Source organism: Lampris incognitus, chromosome 14 (assembly GCF_029633865.1).
Source record: "Lampris incognitus isolate fLamInc1 chromosome 14, fLamInc1.hap2, whole genome shotgun sequence".
Lineage (NCBI taxonomy): Eukaryota > Metazoa > Chordata > Actinopteri > Lampriformes > Lampridae > Lampris > Lampris incognitus.
The window spans coordinates 29,635,561-29,651,103 of NC_079224.1; the positions used below are offsets into that span (position 1 = coordinate 29,635,561).

General features: G+C 44.1%; 2 protein-coding genes across 2 annotated transcripts in view; both read right to left on the reverse strand.

The window, feature by feature from the left end:
- Positions 1-2,124, reverse strand: part of LOC130124398 (solute carrier organic anion transporter family member 5A1-like) — a 50,028-nt gene extending 47,904 nt beyond the window's left edge. The window contains exon 1 of the mRNA XM_056293854.1: positions 1,164-2,124. Within this exon, the coding sequence (XP_056149829.1) occupies positions 1,164-2,124 (961 nt within the window). The remainder of the gene's footprint in view (positions 1-1,163) is intronic.
- A 6,649-nt stretch (positions 2,125-8,773) lies between these two features.
- LOC130123737 (nuclear receptor coactivator 2-like) overlaps positions 8,774-15,543 on the reverse strand; it is a 41,708-nt gene continuing 34,938 nt past the window's right edge. The window contains exons 18-21 of the mRNA XM_056293018.1: positions 14,267-14,480; positions 13,587-13,743; positions 10,423-10,497; positions 8,774-9,051 (exon numbers count right to left, since the gene is read on the reverse strand). Coding sequence (XP_056148993.1) covers positions 9,040-9,051; positions 10,423-10,497; positions 13,587-13,743; positions 14,267-14,480 — 458 coding nt within the window. The 3' untranslated portion in view covers positions 8,774-9,039. The remainder of the gene's footprint in view (positions 9,052-10,422; positions 10,498-13,586; positions 13,744-14,266; positions 14,481-15,543) is intronic.

Below are 15,543 nucleotides of genomic sequence, written 5' to 3' on the forward strand. Positions count from 1 at the left end.
ACAACAGAATAGGCCGCCACGCCACCCAGACGACCCCATACATAGCTTTTAATTATTGCCAAACCCTTTACTCTGGTGTCCATTTGATATTCCTTGATATGCATTTGCCAATACACAGGATATGACCTGACACTCGAGTAAGCGTTCACTCTAGAGACCAATTCAGACAAACGGATAATGTATTAATTAATACACTGACCCGACATACTAACCTATCAGAGGTTATCATAGAGGACATTAGGCTACGGGGTTTTGAATCTACGGACCCATCTGACAGACAGCACAGGGTTGAACCTGTGACCGTTTGCATGTCATTAGAGAGGCTGATACTCTAAAACATTTTGATATTCATCTCTAGATATTCTTTTACACTCCTAGTCACCCTCAACCAACTTTTACAATTCTACATTAGGTCCCTTGTTCTTATTGAGTCAAATTTACTTGCATGTGTGAAGTTGGCAATAAATACAGCTTAAACTTGAAGACAAACAACTGAACAAGTGCCGAAACTGCAGCCTTGAACCTGAGACACGCCCCTCCCACCCGGTTCTGTAACTCTACCCTCTTTCATCAGTTTAATTGGGCTTTGCCTTGTTTGAGGCTACTGGGGTGAGAACTTCTGGGAGGACATGTGAATGCCAAGGGGAGGGGCCTTAGGTCGGGGTCAAAGGTCACGACCCAACCTGCTGAACTGTCTGGAGGGAATGTTCGGCAATTAGGAGCATTAGGGCACCATTCACTGAATATGGAGCCAGTGGCATGATAAGAACTAAGCAACTTATTGGGAATGCGGCTGTTTAAACCTTCCTGGCCACATACAGCCTTTGTACTGTTGTGCCTTCAAGCAAGGTATGAGAGCCTATCGTCAGTAACTCATTGTGGTCATGTGAACAATGTGCCATTGGTCATTCATTGCACTTCGCCCTCATCTGTAAACAGTCTGTATAAATATGCACATCTGTGAAATGGGGATAGATAGATAGATAGATATTGATATGTTGTCAACAGATATTTCTGCATTAGATGTTTCTTAGGCAAATATCTGTACATTTATATTTTTGTCCAAATAAATTTGTTTGACCCCACTAAACCAAAGGTTAACAGATAGACAGGGACTAAGAGGGCTCTTGTGTACACACATACCCAAAATCCCTTGCTCTTACCCAGGTATAAAGAGGCATTTTCCTTCTTGACGTTGTCATCCAGGTAGGTGGGGCCCAGCGTGTAGATAGGGGTGGAGCCCATGCCCACCAGGATCTGAGCAATGATGAATAGCGCCACATACAAGTTGTGTTCGTTGCCCTCCTGGTCTCTGGGACAGGAAGTGATACCAATGTGGTCCCTGCCACTGGCGTTGCTGTTCATGCACAGGCCCTCATTGGCTGAGGATGAATTCACTTCCTTGATTTGGTAGGGCGGGGAGATGAAGTGAGGTAAGGAGAAGAGGGCAGCGCCTACTGCGATGAAGACCCCGCCCACCGCCAGCCATCGAGGCCTCTGGCCCCGTCCACCAAAGTAACTGATGAAGACGACCACCAGGAGGCTCCCTATGTCAAAACAGCTGACGAGGAGGCCGGATTCTGAACTTCTCAGACTGTACCTCTTCTCTATGGTGGTGATAACACTGCTGAGGTAACCGGACACCATCAGGGACTGGATGAAGGTCAGGTAGCACATGCAGAACAGGAAGCAGCGGGAATCCTGCAGGATGAGGCTCAAATACTTCCTGCTAGGGAAACGGATCTGCCCAAACTTGGAAGCGAGAAACCCTGGCGGTTTCCTCCTCACCAGGTTTTTATTCCGCCGGATCTCTGCATTCTCCACGTAGGAGCTGGGCCTGTTCAGCGCCGCCTTGCCAGGTTTAGGCAAATAGTTCGTTCTTGTCGGGGATTCGGCCTGAAAGGATTCAGCTCTGGCTGGGAGCTGGATGAATTCCGCACTTTCGTCCGCAGCTACCGACACCTGTAAGGAGCTAGCTAATAGGGTCTCCTCTTGAGGAGCGGTGTTGTTCAAAACAGGTAAACTTGTAGATTTGAAGTCTGTGTCGGGCTCCTCGAGCTCGGCCGAGTAGTTGTTTTCCTTCTGGAGGGACTCGGACATCTCACTCTCCTCGTGGTCAGCCATGTTCTCGGGTTGATCACAGCCTCTTTTAGGGACTTAATAATGCACTAGGTCCAGTTTTCAAGACTGATTTTATGGTTCAGATACTGTTGGCCATTACATCTATTATTAATAGGTACATTTACTCTCACAAATAGTGTCTTTGGTAGTGAATACAGCCCAAAAAACGAGCAAAAAAAAAAAAAGGCTCACGCTTCAACATTTGCTTATCTGCAGTGCTGGCCGAACAGCCTCCAGTCGTGTTTATCTTCTTTTTGCACACACACTCCCATCCTGCCAGCATCTGATGTGGAGGCTTAGACGCTCAGACCTCAGCAGTCCGGCCAGCGGAGCTCCTCAGCGGGGATTCAATGCAGATGCATTTCTGCTTGACAGACGCTTTCCTGACCAGGGTGTTCAGAGGCTTGTGGGTGGATAGCAAACTTGCAGAGTCGGTGCTGTACCTATAACATTACTGCCATGTAAAACAACAAAACAATAAGGTCATTTCTTTTCTTTCTTTTTTTCTTTTCTGCTGGGCAACATGAAGTCCCCCCCCCCTCACACACACAACCCCCCAACCCTCCCCTTCTCCACAAGTCAAGGGCATCCCCATAGACATCAGCTGTTCCTCGCAGGCAAGGCAGCTTTAATTTATAATAAAAATAGAAATTCAAGCATAAACCCCTGGCTGTGTAAGACGTGGCTATCATCATCATCAGCCACGTAAATCGAAATCGGCGAGCGCAAACGAGCTCAAAAGACACCGGACTGTAAACAGGCTGCAAGCGCAGTCGGGCGATGACGAGCAGCCTTAATAACGTTGCATAGAGGAAAGCCGCAGTGCTCGAGTCTCCCCCAGCAAGCTGCCGTGAGCCGGCTGTGTTGACACGTCCCTTCGCGGCTCATCATAACACATCATTCATCATCATAACACAGCAGCCATCCACCCAGCAGCGCAGCTCATCTTCCTCAATGGATTAAAAGCGACAAACAGCAACACACACACACACACAAAAACAAGAAAGAAAAGAGAAGAAAAAGAAAAAAACCCCACTAACAACAACATTAACAACGGCGATAATAATGATGATAATAATAATAATAATAATAATAGTGAGCGTGACAAACCTTGCATTTCTGACCGACGACCCGGCCTTTCAGTCTTCGTGTCCGGCTCACATCCTCCGAAAGGACAGATGGCACACACACACACACATACACACACATACACACACATACACACACACACAATCAGACAACAAAAGGACACCGTCATGTCACACACACCGCCACGGGCACACATATGCCGTCATGTCGCACACACTCCTACATACATACATACATACATACATAAATACACACGCACACACATACACACACACACACACGGATCCACGGAGCGTGTTGTTTACCATGAGCGCGGCGCTGAGTCCCTCTGCAGCGGCCGGCTCTCCTCACTGGTCAGATTTTACTGGAGCGGAAGTGTCGTAGGAGCGCGAGGCGTTGCGTGCGCGAAACCTGCGTTCATTAGAATAAAGTCGGTCGAGGGTGGAGGACCCGTACAGTTCAGCTACAGCAGCGCAGCGGCGTTAAACCTGGAAACTATATTCATATGTCGGAACTTGCTAATTAATTCTCCTCTCTGAAAGTGCTTTTTAAACTGAATTTAAATCCCATATTGAGTCTGTTGAGTGACTCGAACAACAACCAAAATGCATCAAAACAACATATAATGGAGAGTTATTTGAAAGGCATCAATAATTTCGAGTCTAGACAAATTTACGCAGATTCGTGTCAATAAATGTTTGTGTATTATTTTGATGACTTATTTTTCACTCGCCAAACATGGTGTCTGTACTTTCAGATTTTTGATGTTCTGTTTTATACAGTTGCTCTTGGATACCTGAACGATTGTATATTTGTATTTTCAGTTAATAAAACAAACCCTGAAATATGAAGTTGCGTCGCGCACGCACACCTTCAAATTATGTGGAAATGAATGTTGTTCGTTGTCATATGTGAGTGCCCCTGCTGTATTCTGTCTTTACTTCTTTTTTTGTACTGCTGTTATTCTCCATGTACATACGTATTTTCTTCTTGATGAGATTTTTTTAAATTTTGTTCTTGTAAAGATATTATGTCCTTTATATGGTTCTTGTCTTAATGGTAGCTCTATTGGAGATAGGTTTAAAAATAAATAAATAAATAGTACGTACGTGTGAAGCCTAGATGGGCGTTGAGCTTTTAAGATAGTATCATCCAAGTTCACAGAGAGACAAACGCAAAAGTGGAAATGTGAAGTGTCTTTATGCGTGCTCAAGAATCCAGGTAAGAAAATCAAAGGAAGTAAAATCAGTTCATCTGGACACAACGCTTAATGACAGATACGTTTCATCACTCATCTAAGTGACCTCTTCAGTTTCAACTGACTGCAGGTACCCCCACCCTTATATCGTTGATTTCGGTCGTTATGCCACTGTATTGTTTATGAGGGTGACAAAAGACATTTCTGGGGAATCTGGAGTAGGATAACAAACAAGCGCTTGTGGGTTGCCTGATACAAGTGCGCCCCCTGTATTGCATATAGGGGTCAAGGAGGCCTCTGTCTGTCAATTGCACATGCGGTAAATTAAACTATCTGTCTGCGGACTGCAAGACAGGGCGTGACGTACAAGACACGCCCCCCAAAGTAACCTCGCTCTCGCATCAGTACAATAAATGCCCACTTGTCCGTTCAAGAAACGCCCCCCAGTACAAGACACGCCCCCCGCCCCACTGAGGTGAGTCTGGTACCGGGAGGTTAAGGTTAGGGCAAGTGATGGGAGTCCTGCTACAAGTTACCCTCCCCCCCCTACACGTTCAGCCCGTCTTGCAGTCAGACTCTTCTCAATAAATGGGGTCGTCTGCACAGCTCCTAGTCAGTACTGTACCCAACTCATCTGGTAGGTTTGTGGAAAAACACCCGTCCCTTTGTTTAATAGGCCTACATTAGCATAAGACATTATTTACTTATCTAATTGCGGCGATTATCCCACATGTAAGTCATAGTTGTTAAGCTGCTCCGTGGCAGAAGAGCAACACAAAAACAAGAGGCGATTTATGTCCGTGTGTGCCAAATAAAAATGCACAGGCAACTCATTTTTATTTCACTCCATAAAAATAATTTATTTACAATGGCATGAATCATAAATTAGCGAGCAGCATTGGCAAAAGCAACATTTTCCGCAACGTTAGAGGTTGCATAAGGTGTGAACGCTCTGACTTTTGCGTAATAAAATGCTCACACTCGGGATACACTGTACTTGGCGTTGCTGGAGGTGAAAGCTGCGATATTTAATATGAATATCACAACTGGGAAAATAATAATAAAAAAAATCTCTTGAACCGCAAACATTTTGTACACCCACACTCTCTTTATGCTTTTACATATTGCCCCAGTTAACCACTGTACTGTTAGCAGACCCTTTCTTTTGAGGATATCCAACAAATGGTAAAAATAATACAACTGATGACAAATAAACTGATGGTGTAGCACTTTTCGCCGGCCTTATCAGTGTATTCGACGTTGGTACTTGGTGAAAATCTCCTTGATAGTCACCTACGTGCACGGGTGCAACAACACAGCATCACCACAGTCAAGAGAATCTGCACAATTTGAATTGTAGCGAATTATGTTGTGCCACCCTTCTTTCTAAGTATATGATTTACTACGAGGTTCTCTTACCAACAAAAAAGTAATGTACTTTTAACACTTTTCCAAATGATGGTACACAGGTTGATACACAAACATAAGGCCGTTGCAAAGTGTTACCAAATCAACAAGGGGCTTTGCAAGAGGCAAGGGGTGGGTGGGGTGGGTGGGGGTGAAAGTCAACTCGTCTAATATCTATGACCAGGAAATGTCCTCAGCAGTATTTGACTACATATACAGTATCATACGCCTGTAAACCTTACAGTTAGTACACCAGACACAGAGAATCACAGATCTAAGGCATTATGCTATGTCTTTAGCATCTTAAGGTACTTGCATGAATTATTTACCAATTGATAAAATGCCAATCTATTAGTTTATAAAAATCCTTTATCTATCTATCTATCTATCTATCTATCTATCTATCTATCTATATATATATATATATATATATATATATATATTTATATAGTATCTGTCAAAATCAAGAGGAAATGATCAGTTTCATCTAAGCATTATATAGGAATTACTGTGCATGTACGCGATGCAAACATTTCCTTGCAGAAGGTCTTGATTACCATGATCCTTTGAAGCAAGGGTTATCTAACATTCACAACAGTTCCATGGCTTACGTTTTCACTGAAAAGGTTCATCATACTGTAAGATCTTTGGATTTTGACCAAGTACATCCACTGGAACACTACTAAGCCATTATGAAAGTGATCTTGCAAGCACGTTAAATCACAAAAGTCCACAGAAGAAATTTCAGATTTGACAGGCATCGTCCTAAATGAAAATCAACAACAATAACATTAAAATAAAATAAAATAAAATCCTTCAAATGCATCAGGACACGACCAGCACCAAAAATCAAACAATAGCGCAATTTTCACCAAGGTTCATTTCAGCATTACATTTTGCAGTCAGTTTGCAGGTTTCACATTCGTCTTTCTTCTAATATAAAAAAAACAAAAAACAAAACAAAACTTGAGATGTCATTGTTGCATTACGTGCCAACAGATGGAGTCCTCCCAAGCACAGAGACAGGGGCTGGAAAATACATGTTGCCCTGTTATCTCGACTTTTGACAGCCACCATTTTTCACACGTGAAAGCTTGTATGTGACAGCACCCCGAACGAAGAGACAGCACCTTTCAATCTTTACCTGAAGTTTATCTTTCAATATCTAAAATCTAGAGAATCCAGTCTGTAAAAGTGTCATCATTTTTTGCCAACCAGAGAAATGAGTTCATTAACCATATATTTCAAAAAGGTACCAAATACAGGTCTTAATTCTTCAACATATGTTGATTATATCGGCGTCCAGGTAGCGTAGTGGTCTATTCCGCTGCCTGCCAACACGGGGATCGCCGGTTTGAATCCCCGTGTTACCTCCGGCTTTGTCGGGCGTCCCTACAGACACAACTGGCCGTGTCTGTGGGTGGGAAGCTGGATGTGGGTTGTGTGTCCTGGTTGCTGCACTAGCGCGTCCTCTGGTCAGTCGGGGCGCCTGTTTGGGGGGAGGGGGAACAGGAGGGAATAGTGTGATCCACCCCACACGCTACGTCCCCCTGGCAAAACGCCTCAACGTCGGGTCAAAAGAAGCATCTGGTGACTCCACATGTATCGGAGGAGGCACGTGGTAGTCTGCAGCCCTCCCCAGATCGGCGGAGGAGGTGGAGCAGCGACCGGGACAGCTCGGAAGAGTGGGGTAATTGGCTGAATATAATTGGGGAGAAAAAGGGGGAAACCCCCCCCCAAAAAAAGAAAAAAAGATGTCAATTATATCAAGGTGGTTACCTTTTCTCTCTCAAATACTAGACACCTCTTTCCAGAATAAAACTGTACAGTAAGTCTTGGGCCCGGTCTGGTTGTGTGTTCTGGGCTCAGAGGACAGAGGTGATGGAGGGTTGGCCAAACGCTCGCGGAGACTGTCCCTTTTCTGGAAAATCACAGGATTGATTCCCGCAACACTTGAGTCCATCAACCGCTGCGTGTCCTGCTGAAGTGCCTGTGAGCAAGGCACTGAACCCTGAAACCCAAGAGCTACACTTGAGGGTTGGCCCATCGCAACTTTGGTGAAACGACTTGAAAGTGACATTTCTCAACCGATTTCGCGGCACCAGGAAAGAAAAACAAAAAACAAAAAACAAAGGACAATTATAAATCTCAATATGTACATGATCTATAAACATTCACCTTCATTCAGTTAGCGATAAAATAGTTCACTGGGACCTACGTCAGCTAAAAATCATTTAATATAGACACCAGAGAGTACCATTTCAGGGGATGATTTCTCAAAGGTTTATCATGTGTCGTACAAAGAATGCTTCTACAACTTTATTTCCCAAAACTATAAATACTTGTAAAACATTTTTTCATGTCATAAACCTTTTGACTACTTTAGTCAGAATTTGTTAAACAAAAACAAAAAACAAAAAAAGAAATAAAAATAAAAGTAAAACAGAGGTTCTGTGTAGCGAGCATCAACTGCTCGCTTCTCTAATCTTTAAAACTTGGACTTCGGATGTCACAGGTTTTTGCACGAGTTGCGTTGCGTCCACATGTGCGTGCACTCTGTCATTCATTCGACCTTTACCACAGTACCAGAGCTAGACTTGGAGAGGAGTACGGTGTGTGATGTTCAGAAAGGGGGCGGGGGTGGATATACATTCATTTGATCGGAGTACATGCTTCGGGAGGCAAACACTTAGTATTGTGGTGTGTTTGTATACGTGCGTTTGTGTTTGTGCATGGTTGCGAGTGGTGGGAGTTAACTGCATCATCCTGATTGATGCTGTTTTGAAAACTGTCCGTTAGGGTGTCAACAACAACAACAGACTGAACTAATCTGTGGTATCCAATGTGTTGTACCCTACAAGGAAAGGTATCCTCTGCTTTGCTCATTGATATAAACTCAGATCTGATGTACATAAACAATAGCAACTGGTGTTCTTGTGTGTGTTTGTGTGAGGGGCAGAGAGGGGAGGAGTGTGTAGGTCACACTAAGGTGAATTTGGTTCAGAGAGATTTGCCAGAGGGTTGGTTGCATTCATCAGTAGGGGGCTTGCTCCACTCGCTGTCTGCTCGCTCTTGATTGGCTGGTGAGTCGGAGTGAACAGAGTTTTTGTTGGCTGTCATTACCTCCTCTTTGCCTCCGATTGGCTGGTAGAGGGGATGTTGCCAGTGTTTCACATGTTGTCGACTGCTTGTGTGTGGCTTGGTTGTCTCAGCAAAGACCGGAGTCAGCAGAAATTCTGCAAAACAGAGAACCACAGTCACTTTCACTACCAAGTGAAATAAATATGAGGAATTTGTCTTGGTGACATTGGGACAGAGATATAAGGACAACTTCAAGATCTAAACATAGTTATCAAGACAATGGGCTCTCACATACAGAGTAAAATGACAACGTCACTTCAAAATACTCCCCTCTAGCAAGAGGCTAAGGTCTATACAAACCAGAACCTCGCACCATAAGAACAGCTTCTTTCCTACAGCAGTAGGCCTTTCTAACAAGCCCCCAGGCACCCACAGATACGGACACTGCCGCCCTCCCGCCTCCTTTTATCTTCCGTACTGTGCTCTCTGTATATGGACACCCTGCAAAAATCCTGCGCTACCCTGTAAATAAATCTTATTCTGTAAACAACTTCTTAAAATTCTCATTTAACTTTTTGTAAACACAGCTCCTGCCACCTAGTGCCGGTCATCAGAGGCTGCCACGTTGTCTCTCATTTCAACCCTGAACCAGTGTTGACTGTGCCTTATTTTTACTTTATCTTATAGTATATATATAATCTATTCTTTTTAACTTGTACCTTTGCTATTTGCTGTTAATTTTCCCCTCTTGCACCAACATACCAAGACAAATTCCTTGTATGTTCCTGTACTTGACAATAAATACAATTCTGATTCTGATTCTACTCTACCAACCAGGTATCACGAGATTTCGTGTCATAGTCATGAAATTGAATCTATGAAATCGTGCTGGGGGACACGATGTCACTGAAATTTTCTTGTCTGGCACCACGAAGTTGTATCCAATGCATTCCTATGGGCCAAGTTTTTCTTGTGCGAGTCACGTTATCAAGATGCTGGCTCTGGCTGGTCTGGCCTCCCGGGAGAATGCCGGTCACTTACATATATTTGAAAACACAAAAACTACAATGGTTAGGGTTAGTGTTATATCTTGTAGTTAGTCTGCCGCCCACTAGGGGGGGGAGTAGAAGGGAGAAGTAAGAAAATGACATGTAAAAAAGCAGTGAGGAAAATAAAGAGCGCTGATGTAGATGGTTACTGAGCAGTCGTGTCGTTTCTGCTGTCTGATATGTGGATAAATAACAGTTAGGATTAGGGTTAGGGTAGTTTTTGTGTTTTCAAATATATGCAAGTGACTGGCATTCTCCCGGGAGCCCAGACCAGCCAGAGCCAGCATCTTGATAACGTGACTCGCGCAAGAAAAACTTGGCCCATAGGAATGCATTGGATACAACTTCATGGTGCTGAACAAGATCATTTCAGCGACACCATGTCCCCCAGCACGATTTCATAGATTAAATTTCATGACTATGACACGAAATCTCGTGATAACGGGCTGATTCTACAAACAACGGTGCTTTACTTACAGAAGTGGCTTCACCCTCTTGAGTCAGTATGTCAATTCCTGCCAGCTGCTCCAAGATCAGACTACTGTCATTCACCTGAGAGAGAAGCCATAAAAAGGAGGACATTTAAGTCATAAGTACACCTGTAACCAGAGGAATAGCTGACTGCTGACCTTGTCTGAGTACGTCTGTGTGTGTGTCAGAGATGACAGGTGGCAACACGTGAGCCACACGCATAGAGGACACCTCTCTTTATTTGAGACAACACACAGCACAGACATGCTGTGTGTCATCATAAAAAAAAATCATGCAACAGAGGGGATAAAGGTGTGTGTATATGTGTGTGTTGACTGACTGACTAGTTTACAGTTCTTATGCAAATTAATTATGAGCCATACAGCAATCAACAGATTAACAGACAATTACTACAACAACAACCACTGCATACAGTAGAGTGCAGCATCCACACACACACAAAGGTTTTAGTTATTTCTGTTTGTTTGGCAGTGCGATGCTGGTGAGTGCAAATAATCTATGAGCCCGGTTGGTTCAGATGGGTGGTGCTCTATACAGTCGGCCTGATGGCAACAGCTCATATACCCTAAACAGAGGATATCATACACCTTTTATATAACCTTTCCTCTCCATGCGGTACTCACAGACCATTTTCATGCAGGTTGCTGTTGTCTAGCAGTTTTACTGGACCTTTTAACTAGTTTGTTATTATTGCTCGTTGACAGTAAAGCTGCAAGTTAAAATAGTCTCCACAAAGGAGTGGCCGAAGACGACTATAATGCCTCTGTCCACTTTGAACAATCTCCATTTACGCAACAAATACATACACTGCACAACTGTCTTATAAATAACATCTGTTTTCGTGTCCCATGACAATTCAGTATCTATTATGGTGCCTAAATATTTGTATTCCTCTGCAACTTCAATACCCTCGCCATCAATAGTTATGTCAGTCCTAAAGTCAAGGAAAATTTCTTCAGCTGGATCAAACTGGTCCCGCACCACCGATAAACAGGTCTACCCAACCGTAGCCGGATTCATCAAACCCACGATTGCCGTGTCATCTTACATTTGATAGTAAAATGATGTGTTGTTCGTACAGTTGTTTAGAGGCGAAACAAAACTGGGGAAATGGTGCCCCCTTGTGGAGCCCACTGTTAATAAGAGAAAACTTCAGCGTTTACTCTTAACATACTGCGATGGGTCAGTCAAAAATTCCATCAGAATTTGGGGTCTGCTAGTGTTGAATGCAGACCAAAAAAAAAAATCAATACAAAGAGCACGAGCATATTGTTTGGAACGATCAAGATTGAAAGTAAATATTATTCAGCATTTACCAGAGAGTATCTCCCGTGCTCCTCCCACTCCTGTATGCAAATTGTAGGGGTCAGGTTTCTGTTGCACTTCCCCAAGGTCATGATTTAAAACAACCCCGAGTGCATACGTTTGTGTATGTGTGTGTATGCACGCGCGCTTTATCCTGGCCCCATCTGACAAATTCCTTATGGCTCTTGGTAAGCACTCTAGTTTTTGACACTGGTCCAACATAAAGACATATTTTCTTGTCGAAGGATTCTTTCTTTATGTGGTTTCCTGCTCTAATATCCTCTGGGACTTTGAAAAGATCCAGCTGAGGTGCTTGGTATCATCTTTTAAATCATTTCTCAAAATTTATTTTCATCCTGAGTCCTTTCCATAACTCTTGGCTTTCATCTGATCCCAGTTGTCGTTTCTGTTATTTTTATAATACAATGCAAAATCAGTCTTTTCCTGTGGCTGGGACTTCAAATGGTTTTACCAAATCCCTTCATCTGATTTACTGATCTGTTCTAAAGCCGCTACAAGGAGTGTTTCACCGATTACTTATCAGTCTCAATTTAATTTTGATAACTCCATTTCTATTCAACTTTCTACTGTTTCTACTTTGATACCTCCGTTTTTACTCAATTCAACAAATGCATAATAAGTAATCTTGGCAAATGAGACCTTCAGCAAGAAGATATTGGTATAAAATGCTCCCGAATGCTAGTTTATGGGTTCGATTCCCTGCGAAATCTGGCAAAAATTATTTACGGCACACAGATGGGATATACAGCCACAGTTACAGACACATTACCTCATCGCTGTATATCTTGCAAACAGCTGTTTTTCCGAGACACCACTACTTCTCTCATAACACATGCATGAGCTACCAGAGATGTAATTTAGACCTTTGCAACAAGAAACAATGCTTCTATGAAAAATCTTTCTTCTGCGAAACACTACCTCTTGTGTCCATAGGGGTGCAAAATCCACAAAAATCCCAAAGTCCTCATATTTTGATTTTCCCTCCTTTTTCTCCCCAGCTGTATCCAGCCAATTACCCCACTCTTCCCAGCCGTACCGGTCGCTGCTCCACCCCCTCTGCCGATCCGGGGAGGGCTGCAGACTACCACATGCCTCCTCCGATTCATGTGGAGTCGCCAGCCGATTCTTTTCACCTGACAGTGACGAGTTTCAGCAGGGGAAGGTAGCACATGGGAGGATCACGCTATTCCCCCCAGTTCCCCCTCCCCGCTGAACAGGCACCCCGACTGCACAGAGGAGGCGCTAGTGCAGCGACCAGGACACATACCCACATCTGGCTTCCCACCAACAGACATGGCCAATTGTGTCTGTTACCCGACCAAGCCGGAGGTAACACGGGGATTGGAACTGGCGATCCCCGTGTTGGTAGGCAATGGAATAGACCGCTACGCAACCTGGATGCCTAATCAGCTGTTTCTTATTCTTAACTCGTCCAGCTTTCTCCTGGGTGTTGAGTTATGGACATATGACATAGGACTTGTTGGCCTACGTTCAGGGTATTTTTCATTTAAACAAATCTGATGGAAACGCACCTAAATCTGTGTGATTTTTCTTTGCACAATTCAATTATTCTCTTGAAATTTATTCGAAGAAATCTAAAATTAAGGTAAAATGACAACAGTAAAATATAAAGGACTAAAAATATCGATGGTAACAAAACTGTCCCTGATGCGCTGTATACAGGGTTATACAACGTGGATAATCATTTGCTGACCTTATGCCTTAACATGTGTTCAGAAGGATGCATGTGTGAAAGGTGTTTGAGTTCACACAGATGCATGGGGAACAGATAGCGTTAGCTCGGCGGGCTCTTAGCCTCTCACCTGCTCCCCGGTCATGGGGGTCATCTGCCCTGACAGTTGATTCATATGACTACCATTGGGAGCCATGGAGACCCCCATACTGATGTTGCTGTTGTACATTCCTTGGTTGGCCTGCGGGGCATACTGGGTCTGGGAATGGGACTGCTGGGAATACATACTGGAAAGAAACAAGAGGAAACAAGGGAGAGAAAACCACAGATGTACATGTAACATTGGACAAAACTCATACACCTGGTTTGACTCACTGAGCCCCAGTGGACAGTACTGGTATTACCGGTGAAGGATCGATGAATCGTATTTCAGATGAGATAAGCTTAACTTTAAGTATCCAAATGGCTAAATTGAATTATTACTCTCAGGAGATACAAAACTTTATCTCAATTAGAAAAAGCATTCTGCGCTTTGGAAAGTGCTTCGCTCAACAAATTAAGTTAATTATTATTATCATCGCCCGCATGAAGCATGCACTGTGGTCTGTCTGAAGGACTTATGATCCTTATGCCACCAAACATCTTTGATGGAGAACCCCACTCTATGACCCCTATCACATACCCACTTCCAAACAATACTCCTTTCAACAGACTAACATGCTGTGGCCCTTGGTTATCCCTAACTAGACATTCAGCCTAAGCAACAAGGTAAATTAGGCTCAGGTCCTGTGTTTGGTGAACCATTATTACCTGTTGCCAGTGGTAACACTGACGGTCTGGGCCCAGCCATTGAGGTCAGTGCTGGCCTGGTAGTTGGAGCCGCCCGGGCCCTGCGGCTGGGCCTGGTTCTGGGGCATCATGGGACTCTGACCTTGTCCCACCCTGGACGAGAGCAGGGGGCTATGCGGGGTGCCATTCCCGCCTGGGAAGGCCGACCCTGGGTCTGCCTGCTGCTGATTCAACCCTGGAGGAGAGCAGGGAGAAGAGGATTATGGAATTTTATTTTTATTACACTGGAAACACACACACACACGATCCTTATCCATAAAAAAAAAATCAGATTTCTAGAAGTCATATTCAATCTCGACGCACACAAACACCCACATACCCATAACCACACACTCTTAGCTTACATATAGGCAATGGCACTTCTTTGTTCTCACTTTAATCTTTTTTGGACCCCCCCCTTTTCTCCCCAATTATATCTGGCCAAACACCCCGCTCTCCGAGCTGTCCTAGTCACTGCTCTACCCCCTCTGCTGAGCCGGGGAGGGCTGCAGACTACCACATGCCTCCTCCCATACATGTGGAGTCACCAACCACTTCTTTTCACCTGATAGCGAGGAGTTTCACCAGGAGGACGTAGCACGTGGGAGGATCACGCTATTCCCCCCATTTCCCACTCTCCCCTGAACAGGCTCCACGACCGACCAGAGGAGGTGCTAGTGCAGCGACCAGGACATATACCCTCATCCGGCTTCCCATCCGCAGACAAGGCCAATTGTGTTTGTAGGGACGCCCGACCAAGCCGGAGGTTAACGCGGGGATTCGAACCAGCGATCCCCGTGTTGGTAGGCAATGGAATAGACCGCCAAGCTACCTGGATGCCCTATGATCTCACTTTAATCTGAAGCACATTGCATTTTAAGTACAAAATTAAATGACAAAACATGCAACAAAATTAAACTCTGACAGATTGATTGGTTGATTGATAGGACAATTGATTTATTGAGTGATTGGCTTGTTGAGCAGTTGACTGGGTGATTGATTGGAGCACGACCCTCTAACAGAAATGAAGACGTTGTGGTTCCTGTATAAGATGAAATCAGAAAAATCTGAATTCTTCTTGGAAGTCCAGTCAAATGACAGGTAGAGCTTTGTCAGCCTGATCTTGCTTGCTTGCTTGTAAGTTTGTATACGTCCTTCGCTCATTCCAGAAACTTCCCAGTTCCCATTTGTGTGAAACATTTTAGATTAGGTTTAAGACCCATTTGGTTTGGAAGCACATTCGCATTCACTAAAGCTGC